General features: G+C 37.0%; 1 protein-coding gene across 1 annotated transcript; it reads right to left on the reverse strand.

Annotated features, from left to right (window-relative positions):
* Nucleotides 1-22,482: 22,482 nt before the first annotated feature.
* On the reverse strand, nt 22,483-25,086 carry LOC138781968 (protocadherin alpha-3-like). The gene is made up of 2 exons (XM_069956799.1): nt 22,720-25,086; nt 22,483-22,497 (listed from the first exon to the last, which is right to left on the reverse strand). The coding sequence occupies exons 1-2, from the start codon at nt 25,084-25,086 to the stop codon at nt 22,483-22,485; spliced, it is 2,382 nt and encodes a 793-aa protein (XP_069812900.1).
* Between the last annotated feature and the right edge of the window lie 2,549 nt (nt 25,087-27,635).

A 27,635-nucleotide genomic window follows, 5' to 3' on the forward strand; every position in this document is an offset into this window, starting at 1 on the left:
TTTTGGAAATGGTACCTAAAGCAAATTGAAATCATTGCCTCACCAGTGCATTTTAAAATAATAAAATACCGTATTTTCTGGCGTATAAGATAGAGTATATATCTTATGGGATATACTTGCTGTATGAGACTACTCCTCTTCCAACGCACACAAAATAAAAATAATTTAAAAATGTCAGCAGTGAGATCTGAGCAGCAGAGAAGGAGGTACAGTAATACCGGTAGGATACAAGGGCAGGCCAGACTGGTGAAAAAAAATACACTTATGTTCTTAAAATATCTGTAATCTTTTGCATTACCTGCATTGCTGGATGTGATCTGTTTACTGCTAGACACATTTTGACATATGCAAGGCTTGTTCCGATAGAGTTTGTTCAGTAAAAATGCCTGGTGGTTTCAAATTCGCACCTGCAGTGGCCAAAGCCATGTCTGAACACTTACTCTGACATTGCTTAAAAGAATTGGTGACCCAATAGATTTGCACTGTGACTCAGTCCTCAATACTGTACACCACACCAATTTGAATTTGAGTACCCAAGTGAAGAAGAAAGGGATATGCACCTGGAAGTCACAATCTAATCCCTAAATTGCCATTCTTAACTAGTGAACAAAATAACTGCTAAGATGATTTTTTACATACATAACAGAAAGAGGGAGAAAAATGTTTAATAACAGAAGAAGAAAGCATTTTATAAGATATATTACAAAATTTCTTATTTTTGTTTGTACTATTAATCTAGGCAAAGTTATTAAAACAACAGTTCTTATTTTTTTTAAAAATAACAGTTTGGTTATCTTTGGGCCATGTTCTCTATGAATACATGGTTTGCAAAGTTAAGGAGAACATAGTGACTTTGGGGGAGATTTATCAAACATGGTGTAAAAACTGGTAAAACTGGTGTGAAACTGGCTCAGTTGCCCTAGCAACCAATCAGATTCCACTTTTTATTTTCCAAAGAATCTGTAAGGAATGAAAAGTGGAATCTGATTGGTTGCTAGGGGCAACTGAGCCAGTTTTACTTTACACCATGTTTAATAAATCTCCCCCTTTGTTTAGGTGGATCTGATCTAAACTATTTTTTATTATATTATATCAAGAATGAAGCACATATTATGATAAATATGATAATGTTTGAGCCATGTTTACACGGGGTAATAACATCGGCAGTTGTTTGACACCACTATGTCCAACAACAGCCGTTGTCTTACAAGTTCACCTGGGCAATACTGCAGTATCGGCCTAATAAACATTATTTGATTTTAATTGTAATGTGGCCACATTCGGGTGTGCCCGCACTTTAATTTGTCATTGACTACAGTGTAAAGAATGGCCGGGAGCCATACTTTACACTGTGAGTGCAGCTATGCACTGAACTGTGGCCATAGAAAATAGAGCTTTCAATTATACACAGGGTTGTATACACTACAGGCGTTCTATTCACTTCAATGCAAAGTTAGTTAACAACAGTCGTTGTTGCAAACTGGAAACTGGATTTTTTTAACCTATGATACATTCGCTTTAAAATCACCATTTGTGTATTCTATTGTGTTCTATTTTTTATGAAATTTGCCATTAGGACTATTTAATGGTAATACAATGTGTCAGCTTTTTTATAGTTAATCAATAACTTTTAAATCAAACCACACCATTAAGCATGTACATTTGAGGTATGTATTTAGCTTTTGCCTCCTCAAGGTGTAAAACCCATAACTTTTTCATTTTTTCATAGATGGAGCTATATGGAGGCTTGTTTTGTGTAGAATCAATCTTTTATTAAACAGCCTTTAATTTTTTTTTTACTAAACATCCTTACTATTCTAAAAAAAAAAATAAAAAAAAAATAATAATAATATTTGGAATAAAATACTTTTTCTACAAATTTTAGAGGTTTCATTTTAAGGCTATATTCCCACTACATAAAAAAGGTTTTGTGTCTCTCCGGTAATGAAAGCTGCAAATAATATTCAAGATAATTATTTGTGGATGTCTTTAGCGATAGGCATCGTCTGGTGCTAAAATTACTGTTGTCCGGAAAACTGAATGTCATTTTTACATAATGGGAACATAGCCTAAACTGGTAACTGTTCAGTAAGATAAAGAAGTTAAATTTATTAAACATGTTGGTATGAGTAAAACAATACTAAATTACACCCCGTTATATAGTCTATAGTCTTATTGCCAAAAAGAAAAAATATTCTGGCACATAGTTTTTTTATAGAACTGTGTGAAGGCCTTTCGTACTCTGAACTGTAACTGAAATAGTACCATTTTGGGGAGACTTTTGGGAAAACAAACAAGCAAAAAAAAACCAACCAATTTATTACACTTTTTTGTTTTGTCTTTTCTTTCGACGACTTAAATACAACACTGTAATAAACTGGTATTGTCTGCCTATGACAAGCTGTAGCAGGAGATCTATGATGGTAGCTTCAGGACCTTCAGAAGGGCCCTGGCTACCAAGGCATCAGCACATTATAAATGAGTTGTTGATCAGAGCTCTGACAAAAATGTCCAAAGCGAAAAAAGGCATCAGTAGTTAAATCATAGTATCTAAAGGTCTTAAGTACTGGTAGCACCTGTAAGTCTGATTATGGCAGCTTTTAGCAAATGTTGGGTGTAATTTACAGCCAGCACTTGCCATATATTGAGCTGGTTCAGTTTAAAAAGCCAACCACCCATTTCCTTCTCTCCCTAATTATTGATCAAGTACAGGTAAGGCACTCTAAGGCTATGTTCACACAACACCAAAAAAAAGAGAAAAGACATCAGTTTTTGGTGTGATTTAATTTACCTAAATGCAATGCATTGAAGTCTATGGAGTGACAGATGCCCAATGCATACAATGAATGTGTAATGGTCCTCTGCTATTAAATTTTTAATTGATCATAAGACAGATACTATATACACCATGTATTGAGTAAAAGTAATCTTTATGTACTTGCTTTTTGAATGTGAGCAATAAATGTGTACTTATATGTGGCAAAAAATATATACATAAACCTCTATGTCTTCTACGTCCATAGTGTGAATATGAAGATTATTTAGAACACCAAATATTACTGATATTGAACTGATTCAGAAAATCCATTGCTAGTATACACCATTGACATTGATCTGATGTGATTCATGTGCATTGACCGAACCCTTTAAATTTGTTATACATATAAGCATACTGCATACACCGCTGAATGATCTGACATTAGACATGTAGTGATACCCTTGTTTGCAAAGTAGAACATTTCAAAGGCAACGGTCTGCCACAGCGCAAGTATTATGACTAGACTTATTCTAATATTGGGATCCATGCACAACACACATTGTATCAGTTTCTTCATGTCTAAGTAAAAAAGTTTTTAAAAAGTCACACAAGTTCTATTTAATTGACAAATTCAGTATTTAAAAATCTTTTTGAGAATGAAAAACAATATGAAAGGATACTATTCTTAAAAGTAGACCTATATTGTTCCTTTATAATTCTTACCTGATAGTTTAGTATAGTGCCTTGTGGATTGACTTGCTCTTCATTCCCCTGTGACTGAGAATTATTTGGTGTGAAGACGATTAAGTCACTTTTAGGTCGGAATGAATTGGAGCTTATTCTATACTGAGTGTGTTGGGAATACATCCAGCTCCCTCCAGTGTTGGAGCAGACTTTGTAACTTTCCTTCAGTTCATTGACCTCATCTCTATATTTTTGCCATCGTAAAACAGTAAACACTATTAGAGTAATAAGAAATATACTTGCTATGATGCAGATGGCCACAACCAAGTAAACATTTGCATCAGAAAACTCATCACCGCTCCTCTTTGTCTCTTGATTATCAAACTTTAATTCTTCTCCAGACTCCACCACAGATATGACAATTTGTGTCTCTGCCGTCATGGCTGGTTCTCCATGATCCTGAGCTACTACATGTAATCTGTACTCATCATTATCCGAGTCTGTAAATGACCGCTTTAGTGTAATTTCTCCAGTTTGATGAGCAATGATAAATGGTGATCTTCCAGATCCTGCAAGATCCTTTAACTTATAAAACGTCAACGCATTGTATCCAGAATCCTGATCTACGGCCTTTACTTTAGTTATCAGGTGTCCGGGCTCTGCTGACTTTGAAGCTTTAATTGTTATAGCGGAATGAAGTGAGGTGAATGTAGGAGCATTGTCATTAATATCCTCAATAAATATGTTTAGAGTCAGGTTAGAGCTGAGGGCTTGTAGTCCAGCATCAGTGGCCTTTATATGACACTGGAAATATGCAATCTGTTCATGGTCAAATGATACCAAAGCAAAGACCTTCCCATTCTCTGGATTAATGGAAATATAAGAAGAAATCGGCATCCCATCAATTGTCTGTTTCTGAATGGAATAAGTAAGGAAAGAGTTCTGCCCAATATCTGGATCAGAGGCTGATGCTGTATATATATGAGACCCTGGTGGGTTGTTCTCCCGAATGAATATTGTGTCTACTGACTGGATGAATCTTGGAGCGTTGTCATTGACGTCACTTATATCGATCTTTAGAGTTTTTGAGGTAGAAAGGGATGGAGAACCTTCATCTCTCGCAGTAATTGTAACTTCATATTCATCTTTTACCTCTCGATCCAAAGGCCCATTCACAGTCAAGGAGAAATCACTCATGAAAGCTGGATTTACTTTAAATGGTGAAGGCTCAGAAATGTAACAATGGACTTTCCCATTTGACCCAGAATCTTTATCACGGACACTGATGATGGCGACTGTTGTCCCCTGAGGTGAGTTTTCAGGAACAGGAACTGATAATGATGTCACCGTCATCTCAGGAGGGTTGTCATTAATATCTACAACAGTCACTAAAACTTTACAATGTCCAACTAGCGGAAATTCTCCATGATCAATAGCTTCAACCTGAATTTCATAAATATTCACAGCTTCAAAATCTAATTTCCCTTTTACTTTTATTTCTCCTGTGTATTTGTCTAAAATAAATACATTCTTTATCTCATCTGACACCATATCACTAAATCCATATAGTATTTCTCCATTTCTTCCTTCATCCCGATCTGTGGCATTCAGCTTGAACACTAATGTCCCTTCTACAGCATTTTCAGTAACACTGCATTGGTAAAATGGTTGATCAAACACAGGAGCATTGTCATTAAAATCCTCCACCTTAACAATAATCTGTGTGGTGCCACTTAGCCTTGGTTTGCCTCCATCATAAGCTGTAAGGGTCAGATTGTGAACAGACTGCTTCTCTCTGTCTAGATTCTTTTTCAGCACAAGCTCCAATGACTTGATCTGATTTATATATTTCTGGAAATCCAATGCAAAATAATCACTTGCACTGAGCTCATAGTTTGTTATGGAATTTGTTCCCAGATCTGGATCAGCAGCTACCTTCAAAGGGAAACGTGATCCTGCAGGTTTCATTTCTAATATCACAAGATTATTGACACTGGAGGGAAATACTGGACTATTGTCATTTATATCTTCTATCTCTACATCTACACGATACATCTGCACAGGCTTATCTACAATAACCTGCAGAGGGATAATGCAGAAGGGTGTATTGAAACACAGCACTTCTCTATCTATTGTCTCCTTCACAAACAAGATTCCATTCTGCAGATTCACCTGGAAACATTCCTTCTCATCTCTAGAGACAATATGTAACATTCTGGAATTAATCTCACCTATATCCAGTCCAAGATCCTGAGCAATTCTCCCAACAAAGGTGCCATGCTTGGATTCCTCCGGGATGATATAATGCAGCTGACTCAGGACCACATCCCAGGATATTTGTAACAAAAAGAAATGGACCAGTCTGTTCCCTGCTTGATAATCCTGTTTCTGGTTGAGCATTTCTTAAAATCAGAGAAGGTAAAGGTGATGATTTGTCCAGAAATAAAGGCACTTATGCAGATGGAGGAGAGCAGAAAAAGGGAAAAAAAATCTATCATGGCCGGATTCCCTTGAGCAAGAATTTCATTTAACAATGGAGAAATGCATTTCCTTTTTCAAAGCTGCTATTAGTTGGTATGTAGTGCCATCTAGTGCACCATTTCTAGGTTGCATGTCAGGTATGTATTTGTGTATTTTTGCTTAAGCAATTTTTACAATCTAAATTTTACATTTTACAATCTAGTTTAGTTGAACTTTGGTTAAATTAAAAATATTTTAGGAAATTTGTTTGTTTTTTTATTATGGCTTAAAATTAGGTCTTTTCTTACACTTTGGATAAGGCGTTATCTTGTGCAAATTTTTCAGGTTACATGTGAGGTTTTCATCTCTTTGTTTATTTATATATAAATTATTTGTAAACATTTAAATTTGAATCTCCCAATCAAGCTGTAATAATTATGAAATTCATTTTGTGATGTTAGTTTAATAATAAACTGTTCAACCCTTGGTCAATTCACTCTAGGTCTATTGGTAAACATTTTGGCAATATACATTTTCTATCAGATTCTTATAAAATGATAAGTTTCTTTCACAGTTTCCCCACATACAGAAAATCTACAGTCAAAATAGAATATTAAACTATTTCAACTAAACTTAAAACAAGAAAGCCCAAATGTTTAGGAGAACAAAAAAATTACAATAACAACAACAGAAAAGGGTAAGTATAATACCTGTCATTATTATTAAAAAATTAGATAACATGGAAACCAAGCATTCGGCCTTTGGCTCAGGCAAATTCCCAGAAGTTTCTAAGCTTTTCCAAAACGTATATGTTTACATGTATCAATATTGGAACTCATATATTATCTCATATATTACATGCTTTAACAGCATGTCAGGTACCTTATGAAATATTTTAAAGAAGTTAAAAAAAAAGAAAGAAAAAAACCCATGCCTACCATGCTCAGACTTCAATACATCATTGAAAAGATTTAAAATTTTTAAGGCCATTTTCCCATGCCTTTTTTTCCATTTATAATTTTTTGAAATGACATCTGTTATTTTGAGCTTAAAATTATGTCCATCATTTTGCGATTTGGCCGCCTGTCAGTGCAGTGATGGATGTGGTTCATTATTCTAGTTCAAGGGGACTAATTGCCCTTTTGGTGAATTTTCATAATTAAAAAGTCCATTGAACTTAATAGTAAGTACGGTCAAAGGACGTTGAAAAAAGAACTGTGTGTGTGAACAACTAAAAAATAATGTCTGTTGCTTGCAAAAGACATCCAAAAATAATTGTTATGATCATTATTCCATAGACTTCAAATTCCATAGACTTCAATGCATTTTATTAAAGTAAATTAAAATGCTGTAATAACGGGTGTCTTTTCTTTTCTTTTTTACTTAGTGTAAACATAGCCTTACAGGAAATTCTTGGTATAAAGCCATGGTAGCTGTTGGCAATGATGAAAACTTTTTGCCAATCTAGTGTAAGTTCTCCAAAAACCCAAGGATGAAAAAAGAAAAAGATAAAGGTTGTGAGTTTTGTTCATGTGCATCCTTTTTAACCCCTTAAGGTCAAAGCCCATTTTCATTTTTGCACTTTTGCTTTTTCCACTTTATGTTTAAAAGGCCATAGCGCTTGCATTTTTTCACCTAGAGACCCATATGAGCCCTTATTTTTTGCGAAACCAATTGTAATTTGCAATGACAGGAATTATTTTTCCATAAAATATGCTGCGAAACCGGAAAAAATCATTTGCGCTGTAAAATTGAAATAAAAAAGGAATTTGTTTTGATTTCGGGGAGTTTTGCATTTAGGCCGTTCACCCTATGGTAAAACTGACTTTTTATGCATGTTCCTCAAGTCGTTACGATTACAACGATATGTAACATGTATAACTTTTATATTATCTGATGGCCTGTAAAAAATTCAAACCATTGTTAACAAATATATGTTCCTTAAAATCACTCTCTTCCCAGGCTTATAGTGCTTTTATCTTTTTGATACTTTCTATCGGTACCTTGATTGCACATATGCGACTTTTTGATTGCTTTTTATTACATTTTTTCTGGATTTGATGTGACTAAAAATGCGCAATTTAGCACTTTGGAATTTTTTGTGCTAATGCTGTTTACTGTGCGAGATCAGGAATGTGATTAATTAATAGTTTGGGCAATTACGCGCGCGCAATACCAAATATGTTTATTTGTTTATTTATTTATATTTATAAAATGGGAAAAGGGGGGTGATTTGGACTTTTATTAGGGGAGTGGAATTTTTATTAATAAAAAAACATTTTTACTTTCATTTTTACATTACATTTTTTTGTATAGCGCCAACAGATTCTGCAGAGCTTTTTTTTGCACACAATACAAGGGTTAAATTTACACATAACATAAATAATTAAAACAAATAAAGATACAAAAAGAGACCAAGACCTGTTCACCACAGCTTACAGACTAGAAGGACTGAGGGTAATGCAAGATGTAGAAAGAGCTTCATTTGCAGATGGACCAGCCATTGTGCATAGAATTAGAAAGTGGCTATGAATGTGGGGAGAGCCATTCACCCGCCAACCTCTGAGTACAGGTAAAAAAAAAAAAGTGCATGGAACCACCAGAGATACGTGCATGGGCTATGTTTGTGCAACATCGGAAAAAGAGAAAAGACAACTATTTAAAAAGACGTCCATTACTGCTGCAATGTAATTGACTTCCTTGCAATGCATTGAAATCAATAGAATGACAGACGTCCAACGTACACAGCGGATGTCAAAATAATGATCATGGCAATTATTTTCGGATGTCTATTGCAAACAGCGGACATTATTTTTTAGTTGTTCTTTTTTCACCGTCCTTTCACAGTTTTTACTATTAAATTCAATGACTTTTCAATTAAAGACCCTCAAAATATCAGATGTCATTTTAAAAAGAGATGAGTCTTTACGGCATGCTTGAAGCTGAGTGTTGGGAATGAGTCTGATGAGAAGTCTTGGAGGCGGGATTGAGAGGTTCTGATTATGAAAGATGTTAGTTTAAGATCATGGATCGGATGGTGTGGATGTATGTGGTTAAATAACAGTTTTGTGTGTGACAGAACCTGATTTAGCTACATTAACACATCACAGTATTTACAGGGTAATTTTAGTGCTCACTGCTGCTCATCAGCCCCTGAAGGTCCCCCATGGTGCCCTGCTATTTCAAAGTCTCTCCAGGTTGGGCGAAAACATGGCAGTTTGCCAGTAGTACATACATACAACTTAATTTTCAAGCCAATCAATGCTATATCATGACATGGAATCAACAGGCAGTACTGTGCTGGAAGATGATTCACACAGTACACTAGTATGGCTGGTATGTTAGGGGAAAATGTGTTACTAATGTTCTTGCTTTCCAAAGTGTTATGTGAGCAGAAATTAAAGAAACAGCAGCACAACAAGGAGGTACCCTAAGCACTGAATTACTACTGCTGCTGAGATGCTAAAGGAGGGGTGAGAAGGACATAATATTGTCACACTATAGGCATATAGCAGTAGTTTAACAGGTATTTACACAAAAGAGACATCTGAGCTTTATTGGTTGTAAGATATGAGAGGAAGGCTTTGATTTACCTTTTAGTATGGATAATCTTGAGCAGGTAAACTAAGTTAAAATGTACATACAGATGTAGCCACTTTCAACATGATCCCTAACGCGTTAACTTTCTGATTTAATGCGTCAGGGAAGACACGTTAATAGTGTCTAACTGTAATACAAGATTGGCCAGTAGGTGGCAGTATAACAGTTAAATTGAATTACAGTACGGTTTCAGACAGGAAGGGGCTTCTCGGCAATTAAGATCATCATGATATTCACAAGGATTTTCTCTCCCCCTCAATCAGTAGTGATCCATAACTTCATACTGTATATCTGACTGATAACTCCCCATGGACAGAGCCTTGGACACTGGATGTGGTAGGGCTGCAGTGCAGGATACTTGCAGTTTATTGATTTCTAGTGACAGGTGCATTCCATTTTTATCGGGACACCCCATATCCTGAAGTTTCTAAGTTATATACTTGAGCACAATAAATCACCTTCTTGTTTTGTACAATATCTTTGAATAACTGACAGCTGAATAATCGTTCTGCTGTTAGTTATACCGTAGCTCACAAAAAAAAAAAAAAAAATTGCTGTCTTTTTTTGTATATTTCGTTCTTGCATGGGAGGCTTAAATAAAATATACAAGCAGCAGAACGAAAATATGTATTAGCTTTATGCAAAACCCATGCAAATAAGAGGGGGGGAAAGCGTTAGTTTCAGTCTTTCCCCCATTCTCCCATCTCTAATGAATGTATTTAGCATAAAGTGATTGTATTTTTGTGCTAATTTTTGTTCAGTACATCCCTTCTATGTATAAACAAAATATACAAAAAATTTGAAGTAAAAAAAATGAAAAGGAAACTGACCAGCTCTGAGGATGTATAGTCAGAAGCCGACAATAGTGATTTTATACACAATCATGAGGCTGGGTTCACACTATGTATATTTGAGGCTGTATTTGTGAGGCTGTATAGCAACCAAAACCAGGAGTGGATTGAAAACACAGAAAGGCTCTGTTCACATAATGTTGTAATTGAGTGGATGGCCATCATTTAATGGCAAATATTTGCTGTTATTTTAAAACAACGGCATTGGTATTGGTGTGGTATTGAAATAATGGCCGTTATTTACTGTTATATGGCGGCCATCCACTCAATTTCAACATTGTGTGAACAGATCCTTTCTATGTTTTCAATCCACTCCTGGTTTTGGTTGCTATGAGGACCTGACATGAGGACCAAATACTGCCTGAAATATACTGTGTGTGAACCCAGTTATACTGTAAATTATGTAATAGTAATATACAGTATTTTATGCTGCTACAAAGCTTAATATCCAGAGCTTTAAAACTGTAGGTTTGTCACTATTAAACAGTTTATAGTGTGATACTGACTGACAACCTTATTGTCGGCATTTGGATGCTGCTGTGGTGTCAGAGGCTTCTGAGTGGGCAGTAAGAAGTTGATACATTCCTATCATCTGCAATAGTATTTATGCTTCTGTTGTAATAAGTTTTCCATAAACAAAGAAATAGTTATTATTGTAGTTAAAAGCAATGTCTCATTTTGTCCCCTCAGAAGCCTCTGACAGGGATAGGAGCAGCATTCAAATGTCGGCAATATGGATTTAAATTAGCATTATACTGTGACCTGTTCCCTCTCCCCCTCCCCCATGTAAAACCTTCCCTAGCACTTTAGAAGCCCCCTCCCCATGTGCAGACCTCCCCTCCCCCCAGTACAGTATAAAGTCACTGCCCAGAATTCCCTAAGGAGAAGGCAGTGCAGGTAACAATCTATACACATAAACATAGGAATACACGTCATACAAGTTTGTTCAGTGCCAGAAAGAATGTAATGGAAAGGCTCTGTGAATACTTTTGGAGGAAAATTAAAGTGTTTTTTTGTAAAAAGATGTACCCATACTCAGGGGATAATTGCAATTTGCAACCACTGAAATGCTCCCCTGAATATGGGTAGATCTGTTTACAAAAAAACACCTTAATTTTTTAGCCAAAAGTATTCCCTGAGCCCTTCCATTACATTCTGTCTGACACAAAAAAAAAACTCTGCAAACATTTCATACTCACTGCTCTCCCCTCCTATGCGATCCTACTGCCTCCTCTGCCGTTCTCTGCGCGATCCATTCAGTTCAGTAACTCTTAATTGCTTCATTCATATATTTACAAACAACATATTACACATCAATTTACTGTGTTGTTATTGATCATTAATTATCTTAATTGTTAATGATGATTGACAGTCAGGCTACAAACACAGTAATAAAGAAGTTGACATCGCAGGGAATTGAACTCAGGACCCTCAGCATGGGAGGCAGCAGAGTTACCTCTACTCCATCTGCCCCACTCTGTTACATTGGGCTTCTTCCAGGATCTTTCCTTTTGTCTCTTACACGCAGCAATATCTAAGCCCCAACACCACTTCCTGTTTTTTATACTGATCTAGCTGTTACTAGAGACAGACTTCCCCTAAGGCAGTGGACGGCAGATAGCAAGGAAGGGAGATATCTAATGTCCAATATATAAAGCTGATGGAGGAAAAAGAGGCAAGTTGTTTCAAATTACAATAACTTTTTAAGCATGTGTTGTATCACTAGTAAGTTTATTTAAAATATAGAAGTGAGGAAAATGTTTCAAACAAAATATTATAAAAAGTACTGATTTGCCATTTAACATTTAGCTCCATTGTGATTCACACACTTGTTTGCCAACTCAGTATATCTACCATGTTGTAAGCCTTATTTGGTTTATCCCAAGATCAAAAGTTAATACAACCAGCTAAATGGTTTGGGTACAATCATGAGGAAGATGAAGGTCAATTCCCTCAAATGACCTCCTCCGATTTGGTTACAGTTTAACCTCTTAGGGACATATGCCGTACCCGTACGTCATTTGTCCCCAAGAGGTGTTCAGAAGGGGGCCGCGCCGCGACCCCACTCTGAATTGCCGCAATCCCAACTGCTATCTGAAGCACGGGACCGCGGCTATCTGACCGATCCCGCTAATTAACACTGTTGGATGCAGCTGTCAAACATAACAGCTGCATCTAACAGTGTTAAATGCAGCCCATCCCTGGTGTATAGTGGTGGACCCCCCCCCCCCCGTGACACAATCGCGGAGGGGGGATCCCTTCATCTTACCGGGCCGGGCCTCAGCGACGTAATGACGCTGATCCCGGCTCGGTATTCTATTGTATTGGTCTGCAGAAGGCCAAAGCAATAGAGCACTGATCTCATGGATCAGTGCTGTGTTATACAGCTACACTGATTTCTATGAGAGATCAGTGTAGCTGTATTAGAAGTCCCCCAGGGGGACTTCAAATTAAAGGGAAAGTAAAAGAAATAAAGTGTTTCCATTAATAAAAAGCCCACTCCCCTAATAAAAGTTTGAATCACCCCCCTTTTCTAGGTGAAAAAATGCAACTGCTATGGCATTTTAAACACAAGGAGGAAAAAGCGAAAACGCAAAAACGAAAATTGGATCCGTCCTTAAGAGGTTAAGCAGTTGAACCCCAACCAATCTACAATTATTTAAAATAAAGAATTGTGACCTAAAGGGAACCTGTCAGCCCTGACAGCGGGCCAGAACCCACCCTACCCCGGGATACAGTGTAGGATAATTACCCTCTGCTAGAGGTCCTGCTCCAGATGGCGATCTCGTCACATAGAAATTGCAGTCGTACTGGAACAGTGATTTCCTATGGGCATTGGACTCATCTCTGCTCATTTGCATAATTGGCACAGCTGGGACTTCTACGTGATAGGACCGGCATTCGGAGTTGGACCACGAGGAAAGGGTAACTATTCCACACTGTATCCCGGGATAGGGTGGGTTCTGGCCTGCTGTTAGGGTTGGCGGGTTCCCTTTAAGGTATAAAGTAAAACACTCCAAGCTTTTATATGGTTTTCACTATTTTGTATGTTTTAAACATTATCTTAGGTAACAAAAAACAACATACATTATATTCTTGAAGAAATGTTTTACTTTTTAAATTTTTTCTTTCATTTATTACTCTTACCTGATAGGATGAGTTTAATATGACCCCTTGTGCATTAAGTTGCTCTTCATTCCCCGGTGACTGAGAATTGTTTGGAGTGAAGACGATTAAGTCACTTTTAGGTCGGAATGAATTGGAGCTTATTCTATACTGAGTGTGTTGGGAATACATCCAGCTCCCTCCAGTGTTGGAGCAGACTTTGTAACTTTCCTTTAGTTCATTGACCTCATCTCTATATTTTTGCCATCGTAAAACAGTAAACACTATTAGAGTAATAAGAAATATACTGGCTATTATGCAGATGGCCACAACCAAGTAAACATTTGCATCAGAAAACTCATCACCGCTCCTCTTTGTCTCTTGGTTATCAAACTTTAATTCTTCTCCAGACTCCACCACAGATATGACAATTTGTGTCTCTGCCATCATGGCTGGTTCTCCATGATCCTGAGCTACCACATGTAATCTGTACTCATCATTATCCGAGTCTGTAAATGAGCGCTTTAGTGTAATTTCTCCAGTTTGATGTGCAATGATGAATGGTGATCTTTCTGATCCTCCAAGATCCTTTAACTTATAAAACGTCAATGCATTGTATCCAGAATCCGGATCTACGGCCTTTACTTTAGTTATTAGGTGTCCGGGTTCTGCTGACTTTGAAGCTTTAATTGTTATAGCGGAATGAAGTGAGGTGAATGTAGGAGCATTGTCATTAATATCCTCAATAAATATGTTTAGAGTCAGGTTAGAGCTGAGGGCTTGTAGTCCAGCATCAGTGGCCTTTATATGACACTGGAAATATGCAATCTGTTCATGGTCAAATGATACCAAAGCAAAGACCTTCCCATTCTCTGGATTAATGGAAATATAAGAAGAAATCGGCACCCCATCAATTGTCCGTTTTTCAATGGAATAAGTAATGAAAGAATTCTGTCCAATATCTTGGTCAGAGGCTGATGCTGTATATATATGAGACCCTGGTGGGTTGTTCTCCCGAACGAATATTGTGTCTACTGACTGGATGAATCTTGGAGCGTTGTCATTGACGTCACTTATATCAATCTTCAGAGTTTTTAAGATAGAAAGAGATGGAGAACCTTCATCTCTCGCAGTAATTGTAACTTTATATTCATCTTTTATCTCTCGATCCAAAGGCCCATTCACAGTCAAAGAGAAATCACTCATGAAAGCTGGATTTATTTTAAATGGTGAAGGCTCAGAAATGTAACAATGGACTTTCCCATTTGACCCGGAATCTTTATCATGAACACTGATGATGGCGACTGTTGTCCCCTGAGGTGAGTTTTCAGGAACAGGAACTGACAATGATGTCACCGTCATCTCAGGAGGGTTGTCATTGACATCTACCACAGTCACTAGAACTTTACAATGACCAACAAGCTGTAAATCTCCATGATCAATAGCTTCAACCTGAATTTCATACATTTTAACTGCTTCAAAATCCAATTTGTCTTGTAATTTTATTTCTCCAGTGTATTTGTCCAAAGTAAATACTTTCTTTATCTCATCTGACACCATATCACTTAATGCATATAGAATTTCCCCATTTCTTCCCTCATCCAGATCAGTAGCATTCAGCTTGAACACTAATGTTGCTTCTACAGCATTTTCAGTAACACTGCATTGGTAAAATGGTTGATCAAACACAGGAGCATTGTCATTAAAATCCTCCACCTTAACAACAATCTGTGTGGTGCCACTTAGCCTTGGTTTGCCTCCATCATAAGCTGTGAGGGTCAGATTGTGAACAGACTGCTTCTCTCTGTCTAGATTCTTTTTCAGCACAAGCTCCAATGACTTGATTTGATTTATATATTTCTGGAAATCCAATGTAAAATAATCACTTGCACTGAGCTCATAGTTTGTTATGGAATTTGTTCCCAGATCTGGATCAGCAGCTACCTTCAAAGGGAAACGTGATCCTGCAGGTTTCATTTCTGATATTACAAGATTATTTACTTTGGAAGGAAATACTGGACTATTGTCATTTATATCTTCTATCTCTACATCTACACGATACATCTGCACAGGCTTATCTACAATAACCTGCAGAGGAATAATACAGAAGGGTGTATCTGGACACAGCACTTCTCTGTCTATTGTCTCCTTCACAAACAAGATTCCATTCTGCAGATTCACCTGAAAATATTCTTTCTCATCTTTAGAGACAATATGTAACATTCTGGAATTAATCTCACCTATATCCAGTCCAAGATCCTGAGCAATTCTCCCGACAAATGTGCCATGCTTGGATTCCTCCGGGATGATATAATGCAGCTGACTCAGGACCACATCCCAGGATATTTGTAACAAAAAGAAATGGACCAGTCTGTTCCCTGGTTGATAATCCTGTCTCTGGTTGAGCATTTCTTAAAGTCAGGGAAGGTAAAGGTGATGATTTCTTTAGAAATAAAGGCACTAATGCAGATGGAGGACAGCAGAACATGGGAGAAAAAAATCTATCATGGCCGTAATCCCTTGAGCAAGAATTTCCTTTAAGGATTGAGAAAAGCATTTCCATTTCCTTTGTCAAAGCTACTATTAGTTGGTATGGGGTGCCATCTAGTGCTCTATTTCTAAGTTGCATGTCAGGTATGTACAGTATCACTCTATTATTGTAGCAATCATTTGTAAACATATTTTTATTTTGATTCTCCTATTTAAATAATTTAAGAAAAGTTTCAAACACATTTCCTCAAGTTCTTTTCACAACCTACACAAAAACTACTATATGACAATGAAAATTATACTTAAGTTTTTTAAAGTGGTCTGGCATGTTTAAAAAAAAGGTTTACATTTTAATTTCATTTAAAAAAAATACAAAGGCCCAAATTTTAAAATAACATTGAAATTATTATATAATTCAAGTATTCAAGTTGTAAATAATTAGATAGATAGATAGATAGATAGATAGATAGATGATAAATAAATAGATAGATAGGAGACAGATAGGAAATAGATAATGTATTTAAAACCTAAATTAGAAAGATGTTCGAGGGTTCTTAAAAATAAATATATATATATATATATATATATATATATATATATATATATATATGATTGACAACTACAATATCCTACATATTAGGATCTGTTTTTAGATCTTGTATTTGCTTGCAATTCCTATTTACTTTTCTGTTAGCTAAAACTTAAACTGTCCATGTCTATTTGTAAAAAAGCGACTATTTTGAATCTCCACCAAAGTCTTTTAAGGTTATGTTCCCACTTTGGCACTTTATTGTTGAAGGCAGCTGTCTCGTTATATAGGATAACCGCTAATAAAGATCATGATCATTATTAGCAGCCATCTATATAATAAGACGGACACCTTCTACTGATATATTTCTGAAGTATATCTACGAAGGCCCAAATGTATAGGAGAACAATCAATAAAAAATAATAACATTAAAGGAAAATTTATTATGTTTGCTAATGTTATTCAGAAGTAGTATTATACACCGAAATTGATGATTGATGATAGATACTGTATTTTGTTCTAAATTGTAGATAGATACTGTGTTTTGTTCTAAATTGTTCTACCCTGGTAATCCAAATAAACTTTATATCAATACTAAGAAAACAGATTTACAATTTAAATAAAGATTCATTCTAGGTGTAATGGCATTTCTGTTGTTTAAGGGTATATTCACACGGGCGGGCTCGCAGCGAGATTCTCGCTGCGAGCCCGGCAGGTCCTGGCAGTTCCCATACACTACATACTTGCTGCGGTCTAAACGACCGCAGCGAGTATGTAATTATACCGCGCTTAACCCCTTCTACTCCCGCCGGCTCCCCCGCTGTAAGCAGCATACATTACCTGTCCTCGCTGCACGGGTCCGGCGTCCTGCTCTCCCGTCCGGCCAATTAGTGTGTTGCCCAGCCGCAGCCAGTGATTGGCCGGGCGGGAGAGCAGGACGCCGGACCCGTGCAGCGAGGACAGGTAATGTATGCTGCTTACAGCGGGGGAGCCGGCGGGAGTAGAAGGGGTTAAGCGCGGTATAATTACATACTCGCTGCGGTCGTTAAGACCGCAGCAAGTATGTAGTTTATGGGAACTGCCAGGACCTGCCGGGCTCGCAGCGAGAATCTCGCTGCGAGCCCGCCCGTGTGAATATATCCTAAAAGAGTTCACATATATCAATGATGATGATGGTAAATTAAACCACAGCCTATAGCAAAATATGAACCTGTCCGCACTTTCTTTGTCTGTCTTTCTTTCTCTGTCTTTGCACTCTGGGAGCTTGGAGCCTCACATACAGCCCTGTCGCCGAGCAGGTATTGTATGCTCCAGACCACGGGCGGCAGGGGATTAAAGGGTCCGGGTTACATATTTAATGCCATTCAACTTCTCACTACATTGATTTGCAGCGGATTTCTCTACAAACTCGCAGCGTGAAATCCGCTGCGAATCCGGTGTGTAGATGTGTGAAGCTACCCTTAGACATTATATTTAGTTTGCAGTTTTGGTTCACTTTCCAGTCTTTAGAAAAAAGATTGTTGTCTTTACTTTGTGCTCTGTGTTGAGGAGTCCGCAAAGTTTTTTGAAAGGATGGTAAAAGAAAATAAACGCTTTCCGCTTAACATATTTCACAGGCCCTGGTATCTTGTTGAGAAATTTAAGGAAAACATAGAAAAGAAAAGTATGTACATTTTATCATAAAGCTACTGGTTCTTTGAAATATTAAAATACTTTAAGGCTATCTTCACAAACTTTAAGTTTAAAAAAAAGTCCATAAAATTGGTATACAAAAAGCCATAATTTAATCTTCTAATTTCTTACATATTAAAGTCTGTTAAAAAGCATCCATCAGTTCAGTATTGGAAATGTGGCGATTTTTATTAAACGATGAGTGAACTTACAATTGCTTTTCCATAGACCTTTATATAACAAACCATTAAATAAAAAGGCACATTTTTATAGCTATTTTTTTCAGGCTATGTTCACACAGCTTTTGTTTTCAGCCTCTTATGTATGGTAGTTATTTTGAGGTGAAAATATGGGTACATTTTGATGCTCATATTTTCACCACAAACTGTCATCCATCCTAAAATACAGGCAAAAACAAACTAAGGATTGATTCTAGAAACTGCCTTTAGAATGTTTTGCTGCTCCTCATGATTTCTTTCTTTAATGAATACATCCCATTTTAGGTTTCTATCTGGTTACCAATGGAGTATTAGTAGATCTGAAATGCAAGTCACTGTAATGGCCCTCTGATGTCCAGTTTGTGAAACATTACTGGATGAGTAACATGGAAACCAAGCATTTGGCCTTTGAATGAAGCATTTTCCAAAAAATATCTACGCTCCCTCAAAATGTATAAGCTCACATGTATTAAAATTGCACCTCATACATTTTCTCACCTTTAAAGAAACAAAGTAACTAAATAAATATCATACCTAAAATGTTAAGACTTCTGTTCAATACATCATAAAAAGGTGGTAATTGTTTCACAAAAGATTCTTGGTATAAAGACATGGTAGCTGCTGGCAATATAAAGTTAAAGGAATGATGACAACTTTTTACCAGTCTGGTGTCACTGACAGGCTATGTCAGGCGTTCGATTTTCATATTCAAAATGACGTCAATGCATTGAAGTCAATGGGAAAACGGACATCCAATGCACACAGCGTATTGAATAACGGACAATTTTGCCACAGGCGTCAAAATAATGAACATGATCATTATTTTCGGGCGTCTTTTGCAAACAGCGGACGTTTTTTGTAGTTCACATATGTGTAGTTCACATATGTACAAACACCTGTCAGTGCACTAAGGGGAGGTCAGGCTGCCATATAACGTCCGTTATTTTAGACTCAAAATGACGGACGTCAATTTTAAACGGAGATGAAAAGACATGTGAACATATCCATAGTTTGATTAAGTTCTTCCAAAGAAAATTAAAATATATAGGCTGGTTTAATTTGCATGGATCTCTTATAAACACATTTTTTGCCAGAAGGAATAACATTATAGAAAATTTAAAGTGTTAAAAAAATAAATAAAAAATAAACGTTACATAATTGTTACATGAATAGGTTTGCTTCTATTACATATTGGCAGTAAAAGCCATTTATCAGTAATTATTTAATTAAAAAGAAGTTTGACATTTGGTGAATTTGGGTAGAGAAACAAATTGCCTCAAATGTTATCAAGTTTATCATAAATCAACTGATCCTTTTCAATGTTAAAATAATTTACGATTATGTTCACAAATGTGTTAGCCATCAGTGCACACATTGGGGGAAATTTATCAAGGTCTTTGCGACTATTTTTAGGTGAATAATTGGATTTTTGCACAATATTGGTGTAAGGTCTATTTTTGAACCAGTGTTCAACAGGCAATTCTTTTTTGGATGCATCCTTTTTTAAAAAAAAATATGCCTATTTTGAATATTCACCCAAAAATTAGCAAAATCCAAGATTAACGGCCAATTTATCATTTGCAACTTTTCAAAAAGTTACAAAAACTGGTGCAAGCCTACGTCTGGTCTGAACCAGGTGAATTTGGGATTTTATGAGAATTTTCTGCCACTTTTTACTGCAACTTCGTAATAAGTAACACACAAAGGGCCACATATATCATCCTGCGAACGGATGATTTTCGGCGGAAAGTGCCGATTTGCGTATTTTTTTATACGCAAATGGCCGATCTGCGAATAAAATATTCGCAAATCTGCACTTTCCGCTGAGTACGCCAGGGAGCGGAAAGGGGGCGGAAAGAGGGCGTGTAGTGGGCGGCATGGAGGGCGCGGACTTAGAGTCCGCTCCGCCCAAATATACGCCGAAAACCTACTCCAGTCCTCAGCTGGCGTAGGTTTTCGGCAGTGCGCACCGGCGCGCACGGGATTTATGTAGAGGCAGTCCGCCTCTACATAAGTCTCCGGAGCGCCGGAGCTGCGGGGGCATTTTTAAGTCCGGCGTAAAAAAACGCTGGACTTAATAAATGCCCCCCAAAGTGTTGGTACCAATTAAAAACCAATCGCTATGAGAATACAGTAGTCATACAAATTAGACTCTTTAGTAAATGTCTCCCATTGTGCAAAAAAAAAACTTGGCATAATTTTATTATTGGAATTAAGGGCGTCTCCATACACATTGTGTGTACATACTGCTGCTTTTCTATAGAATAATTTAACACAATATTAAATTAAAAAAAAGCTAATTTTTGTTACTATTTTATGGATTTTTTGAACCCCTTCAGGACTAAAGACATAACTGTACGTCCTTTTTTTGCGGTGAGTTACCACTCAAGGAAATACACTAGTGCCCTGGGATGAAACGGGCACAGGAGCTGCGCCAGTGCCATCCAGCCGCATCTGCCACGACCCACTCCAAGCGCGGATTGCACCCTATAGGTGCTGCAATCAGGCCGGTCGCAGCACCTATGTACAATAGAGGGAGAATCTTCCAGAAGCCACCACACAGCCTCGATGGTTGCTATGGCACCAGGAAGCTTCCCTGAAGGCCATTGTAGGCTGACCAGGCTCAGCCCTATGGTCAGCCTGGTCTGCTTTGCCTATTACAGGTACATTACAATGCAATGCAGATCTGCATTGCAATGTATTGTGCTTATAATCATGCAATCAAATAGTGATGTCCCCATGATGGGACATTAAAATAAAGTATAACAGTAAATATAAAACATACACACAAAAAAGTGTATAAATAAAGTACACAACACATAAAATTCCCATAGTCCCCAATGCAATAATAAGTGTAAAAAAAGGGGGGGGGATTTAGTATTGCCACCTGTGTAATGATGCTGCAAATAACATTATCACATAACTAAACCCGCACATTGACTGCAGAAAAAAAAATCTGAAAACTGCTAATTTTGTCATTTGTTTCATGAAATGTGGGTATTTTTTCAAACAAAAATTGTACAGGTATTGGCCAAATTTTACCAATAACCTTAAGTACAATATGTCATGAGAAAATAATCTCAGAATTGCTAGCATAAGTTACAATATAACGGATTTAAAAAATGAGCTTTAGTCCTCAAGGCACTATCTAGACCAGTCCTGAAAGAGTTAAAGGACCCTAGGCCCCATGACACTTGAGCAGACCATATAACTGTAATAGAATAAAGACAGAGACATTATTTAGAGGCAGCATCTGTTGCCTTATTGCATTCTATTTTACAAGGTGATTCTAGTGCTTTTACTACAATCCTGTCACCCTCCACTGTGCTCTAATATTTCACAACCTCTGAGGATGTAGAGACAGAACTTGGATTTTTGCATGTAATACATTCAAGACTTCCTTTTCCTTACATATCTAACCAATTAGAGCACAACATATACTCCTTTTTGATTTGTCATAACTAGAATTTACAGTAATAGAGAAGCAAAGCACTTTGCTAAACTCGCCCATTGGCTTGTCAGCCAGCTGCCTTTGAACTCTGTGCTGCTCCGGATGCCTTTAAAAGCTGGATCCAGTCCTGGGAAACTTCTTCAAGTCTTAAAGCATTCAAAGGCAGCTGGCTGACAAGCTGACAGAAAAGCCTTCTAAAAAAACGCTTTGCTAGTATTGTAAATTCGCTCATTCCTAGTCATAACATAAGGCTGTTAAAGTGCTTTAAAATTAATAGGCAGCACTTTGCTGGAGCATGATTTACAAAGTACATTAGTATGAATGGTATGCAAGAGTATAAAGGTTTACTAATACACTGGCTTTGCAAGCTGCCATTTCAACAGACATGTCAATTCTTTGAGCAGAGAGGCGTGGAGAGCGGAGGTGTGCGAGCCCTCCAACTCAAACAGTATGAAGTACTGATTTACCATTAAACATTTTCCTGTATTCTGATTCATACTCTTGGCTCCTGACTTTGTAAATCTACTATATTGCTACCTCAAGCCATAGAATAAGGAACAACCAACTAATTGGTTGAGGTCCAACCATTGGAAGGATAAAGACCATGGTCATGTGGCCTTTGTGCTCGGTATTGATGGAGGTCCAATCCATTGAACCCAAAACAATCAGTTATCCCTTTGCTGTAAAATAAGTAAAGCGCAATGACTTAAATTATGAGCAGAAATTATGAAAATACTAAAGTACTAAACGAAGCTTAGTCATTCCAGGTTTTACGTTTTTCAAGACATTATTTCGTTTATGTTTAAAACACTTTTATATGTGAAAAACAACAAGATATTCTTCATATGATATTCTTAAAGAAGACTTGGGGGGGGGGAAGTTATTTCTTTTATTTGTCTTACCTGATAGGTTGAGTTTAATATGACCCCTTGTGGATTGACTTGCTCTTCATTCCCTGGTGACTGAGAATTATTTGGTGTGAAGACAATTAAGTCACTTTTAGGTCGGAATGAATTGGAGCTTATTCTATACTGAGTGTGTTGGGAATACATCCAGCTCCCTCCAGTGTTGGAGCAGACTTTGTAACTTTCCTTCAGTTCATTGACCTCATCTCTATATTTTTGCCATCGTAAAACAGTAAACACTATTAGAGTAATAAGAAATATACTGGATATGATGCAGATGGCCACAACCAAGTAAACATTTGCATCAGAAAACTCATCACCGCTCCTTTTTGTCTCTTGATTATCAAACTTTAATTCTTCTCCAGACTCCACCACAGATATGACAATTTGTGTCTCTGCCGTCATGGCTGGTTCTCCATGATCCTGAGCTACTACATGTAATCTGTACTCATCATTATCTGAGTCTGTAAATGACCGTTTTAATGTAACTTCTCCAGTTTGATGTGCAATGATAAATGGTGATCTTCCAGATCCTCCAAGATCCTTTAACTTATAAAATGTCAATGCATTGTATCCAGAATCCGGATCTACGGCCTTTACTTTAGTTATCAGGTGTCCAGGTTCTGCGGACTTTGAAGCTTTAATTGTTATAGCGGAATGAAGTGAGGTGAATGTAGGAGCATTGTCATTAATATCCTCAATAAATATGTTTAGAGTCAGGTTAGAGCTGAGGGATTGTAGTCCAGCATCAGTGGCCTTTATATGATACTGAAAATATGCAATCTGTTCATGGTCAAATGATACCAAAGCAAAGACCTTCCCATTCTCTGGATTAATGGAAATGTAAGAAGAAATCGGCACCCCATCAATTGTCCGTTCCTGAATGGAATAAGTAATGAAAGAATTCTGTCCAATATCTGGGTCAGAGGCTGATGCTGTATATATATGAGACCCTGGTGGGTTGTTCTCCCGAATGAATATTGTGTCTACTGACTGGATGAATCTTGGAGCGTTGTCATTGACGTCACTTATGTAAATTTTCAGAGTTTTTGATGTAGAAAGGGATGGAGAACCTTCATCTCTTGCAGTGATTGTAACTTCATATTCATCCTTTATCTCTCGATCCAAAGGCCCAGCCACAGTCAGAGAGAAATCACTCATGAAAGCTGGATTTACTTTGAATGGTGAAGGCTCAGAAATGTAACAATGGACTTTCCCATTTGACCCAGAATCTTTATCATGGACGCTGATGATGGCGACTGTTGTCCCCTGAGGTGAGTTTTCAGAAACAGGAACTGACAATGATGTCACCGTCATCTCAGGAGGGTTGTCATTAATATCTACAACATTCACAAGGACTTTACAATGTCCAACATGCTGATAATCTCCATGATCAATAGCTTCAACCTGAATTTCATACATTTTAACAGCTTCATAATCCAATTTGCCTTTTACTCTTATTTCTCCTTTGTATGTGTCTAAGAAAAATGCTTCCTGTGCCTCCCTAGACACCATTTTGCTATATCTGTACAGTATTTCACCATTTTTTCCTTCATCCAGATCTGTGGCATTCAGCTTGAACACTAATGTTCCTTCTACAGCATTTTCAGTAACACTGCATTGGTAAAATGGTTGATCAAACACAGGAGCATTGTCATTAAAATCCTCCACCTTAACAACAATCTGTGTGGTGCCACTTAGCCTTGGTTTGCCTCCATCATAAGCTGTGAGGGTCAGATTGTGAACAGACTGCTTCTCTCTATCTAGATTCTTTTTCAGCACAAGCTCCAATGACTTGATCTGATTTATATATTTCTGGAAATCCAATGCAAAATAATCACTTGCACTGAGCTCATAGTTTGTTATAGAATTTGTTCCCAGGTCTGGATCAGTAGCAACATTTAATGGGAAACGTGATCCTGCATTTTTCAGCTCTGATATTACAAGATTATTGACACTGGATGGAAATACTGGACTATTGTCATTAATATCTTCTATCTCTACATCTACACGATACATCTGCACAGGCTTATCTACAATAACCTGCAGAGGGATAATACAGAAGGGTGTATCTGGACACAGTGACTCTCTGTCTATTGTCTCCTTCACAAACAAGATTCCATTCTGCAGATTCACCTGGAAATATTCCTTTTCATCTCTAGAGACAATATGTAACATTCTGGAATTAATCTCACCTATATCCAGTCCAAGATCCTGAGCAATTCGCCCAACAAAGGTGCCATGCTTAGATTCCTCCGGGATGATATAATGCAGCTGACTCAGGACCACATCCCAGGATATTTGTAACAAAAAGAAATGGACCAGTCTGCTCCCTGCTTGACAATCCTGTCTCTGGTTGAGCATTTCTTAAAATCAGAGAAGGCAAAGGTGATGATTTGTCCAGAAATAAAGGCACTAATACAGATGGAGGAGTGCAGGGAGTGGGGAAAAAAAAATCTGTCATGGCCGGAATCCCTTGAGCAAGAATTTCCTTTAACTATCGAGAAATGCATTTCCTTTGTCAAAGCTGCTATTAGTTGGTATAGAGTGCCATCTACTGCTCTATTCCTAGGCTGCATGTCAGGTATGTACACTGTATTGCTCTGTTTGTTATTGTAGCAGTTACTTGTTAACATTTTTATTTTTATTCTCCCATTTAAAAAATATAATAAGGTGTTGTAGTTAGAAAAAAATTATACTGTTTATATACCATTGAAATCGCTCAAGGTAAACATTAAACCATTTATGCATTTGTTACCAAATTATTATTAAATTTTAAAAAAGGTTTGTACACATTTAGCTAAGTGCTTTTTACAACATAAACAAAAAATTCAGAATCACAAATAGAAAATTGTATTTTAGTTTCTGAATTGGCCTGACACATGTGAAAAAAACCTTTATCTAAGTTTCATTATAAAAAAAAAAATCACTAAGAAGGCCCAAATTTGTAGGAGAGCAAAGAAAAAAAAACATTAAAGTCAAACTATTGTGTAATGTAAGTAATTGTATACAATGAGATTGTTTTGACAGCTGCAACATCCTATATAATAGGTAATATGGAAAACAAGGAAGAAAAACTAAACTATCTACATTTTAGCTTCAATAGATATCTCCATATTTTTCTACATTGATAAAACAAATACAATACAACAAAAAACTTGATGGATTCTTGGTGTAAAGTGTATTTTTCATGTTTAACAATGTATATGCTTAAACATAGCAATATTGACAATTGGTAAATTAAACCACATCCTTTAGTAAAGCTTTTAATAGATCTGCCTAAGCACTGTGAAGTTTAGTTTTGTTTTAAGATCTTCTAGTTTGCTTGCAATTTACTTTTCTGTTAGTCGAAATGTAAACTGTTCTTTAAATTACCCTAGGGGGGGCATTTGTGTGACTATTCTAATATATTGGTGTTTATCTTGTTCCAATATATGTTGTGTGATTTATGGAAGAGTCACTCTGTGGCTTTGTCCACACAACATCAAAAATAGAGAAAAGGCGGACTATTTCGCTATTTAAAAAAACGTCCGTTTTGCCACGATTTAACTTACAGCAATAGCAATACATTGAAGTCAATGGCAAGACGGACGTCCAATGCACACAATGTATTTTACCACGGATGTCAAAATAATGAACATGATCATTATTTTCTGATGTCTTTTGTAAACAGCGGACGTTTTTTATTAGTTGTTCACACACAGTTTTTCTTTTTTCACTGTTCTTTCTCTGTTTTTACTATTAAATTCAATGGACTTCTCAATTACGCCACACCTGAAGTCCAATTAGTAATCCCAAACTAGAATAATGTCTTCGGAAGAAACAGCTACCGGCACTACCACCTCCATGCAGTGTGGTTCATATAAGAAGATAGGAGTTGTATTGATGGTACAAAAAATACCAACAAAAAAAATAAGAGATCAGAGGATCCAGGATCACATTTCGCCTTTTCTTTTAAATACAGTCCCATAGCTGATGTGGTAAAAAAGACAATAAATGAGAACTAGTATATGATACAGCAAGATCCTCTTTTTTCAAAAATGTACACTGAGAGACCAATGGTCTCTTTTAGAAGAACAAAAAACATCAAGGACCATTTAATTCATAGTAAGTTGAGTGAAAACAGAGAAAATAAAAATCAAAAAAACTGGTTGGCAAAAAATCCCTTACAAGGTAATCACAGATGCGGTAATTGCAACTGGTGCAATTATTTTTCTGAGACGCATGCAGTTACACCGGGAGGTCACACACATCGAGTTACAGATTTCATCTGCTGCAAAACCAAACAGGTAGTCTATACAATAACATGCCCCTCTGGTTTGTTTTATTTGGGAAAAACCATGCGGGCCCTGAAAAGGCGGTTTTATGAGCACATGCGATCCATCCGCACAGGGCAGGGTGCAACAAGATTAATACAGCACGTAAATGAAGTACATAAAGGTGACATTACGGTCCTAAAATGTATGGGTCTAGAACGAGTCTCTAATGCAAGCAACATAGATGTTAATAAAACATTGTTACAAAAAGAGGCACGTTTAATTATGATCACTGAAGCACAAGGTAATTTGGGTCTGAATGACCGTATAGATTTGAATATGTTTCTTTGACAACATTGTATAGAAAAATTGTCTTGTCCTTGTTTTTAATACATTGTTTTTAACCATTGTAACGCCCACTTTCCTACACGTCATGCCAGTAGGTGTATTTATCTATGTCGAGCAGGAAGGAGGGTAGACTGACAAAGCATGGAAACGCGAAACAGCTGTCCTGTGGAGGGTGCTAGCACCCACCCCGCTGCCTGTTTTTTATTTGTAATGAAGATACACCTTGCATAATAAAGAATACAGCACGTAAACTGGTGAGTGTCCTGGCATACTTTTTCCTTTTGATGCCCAAACTAGAATAATGTACAA

Source organism: Dendropsophus ebraccatus, chromosome 1 (genome assembly GCF_027789765.1).
Source record: "Dendropsophus ebraccatus isolate aDenEbr1 chromosome 1, aDenEbr1.pat, whole genome shotgun sequence".
NCBI lineage: Eukaryota > Metazoa > Chordata > Amphibia > Anura > Hylidae > Dendropsophus > Dendropsophus ebraccatus.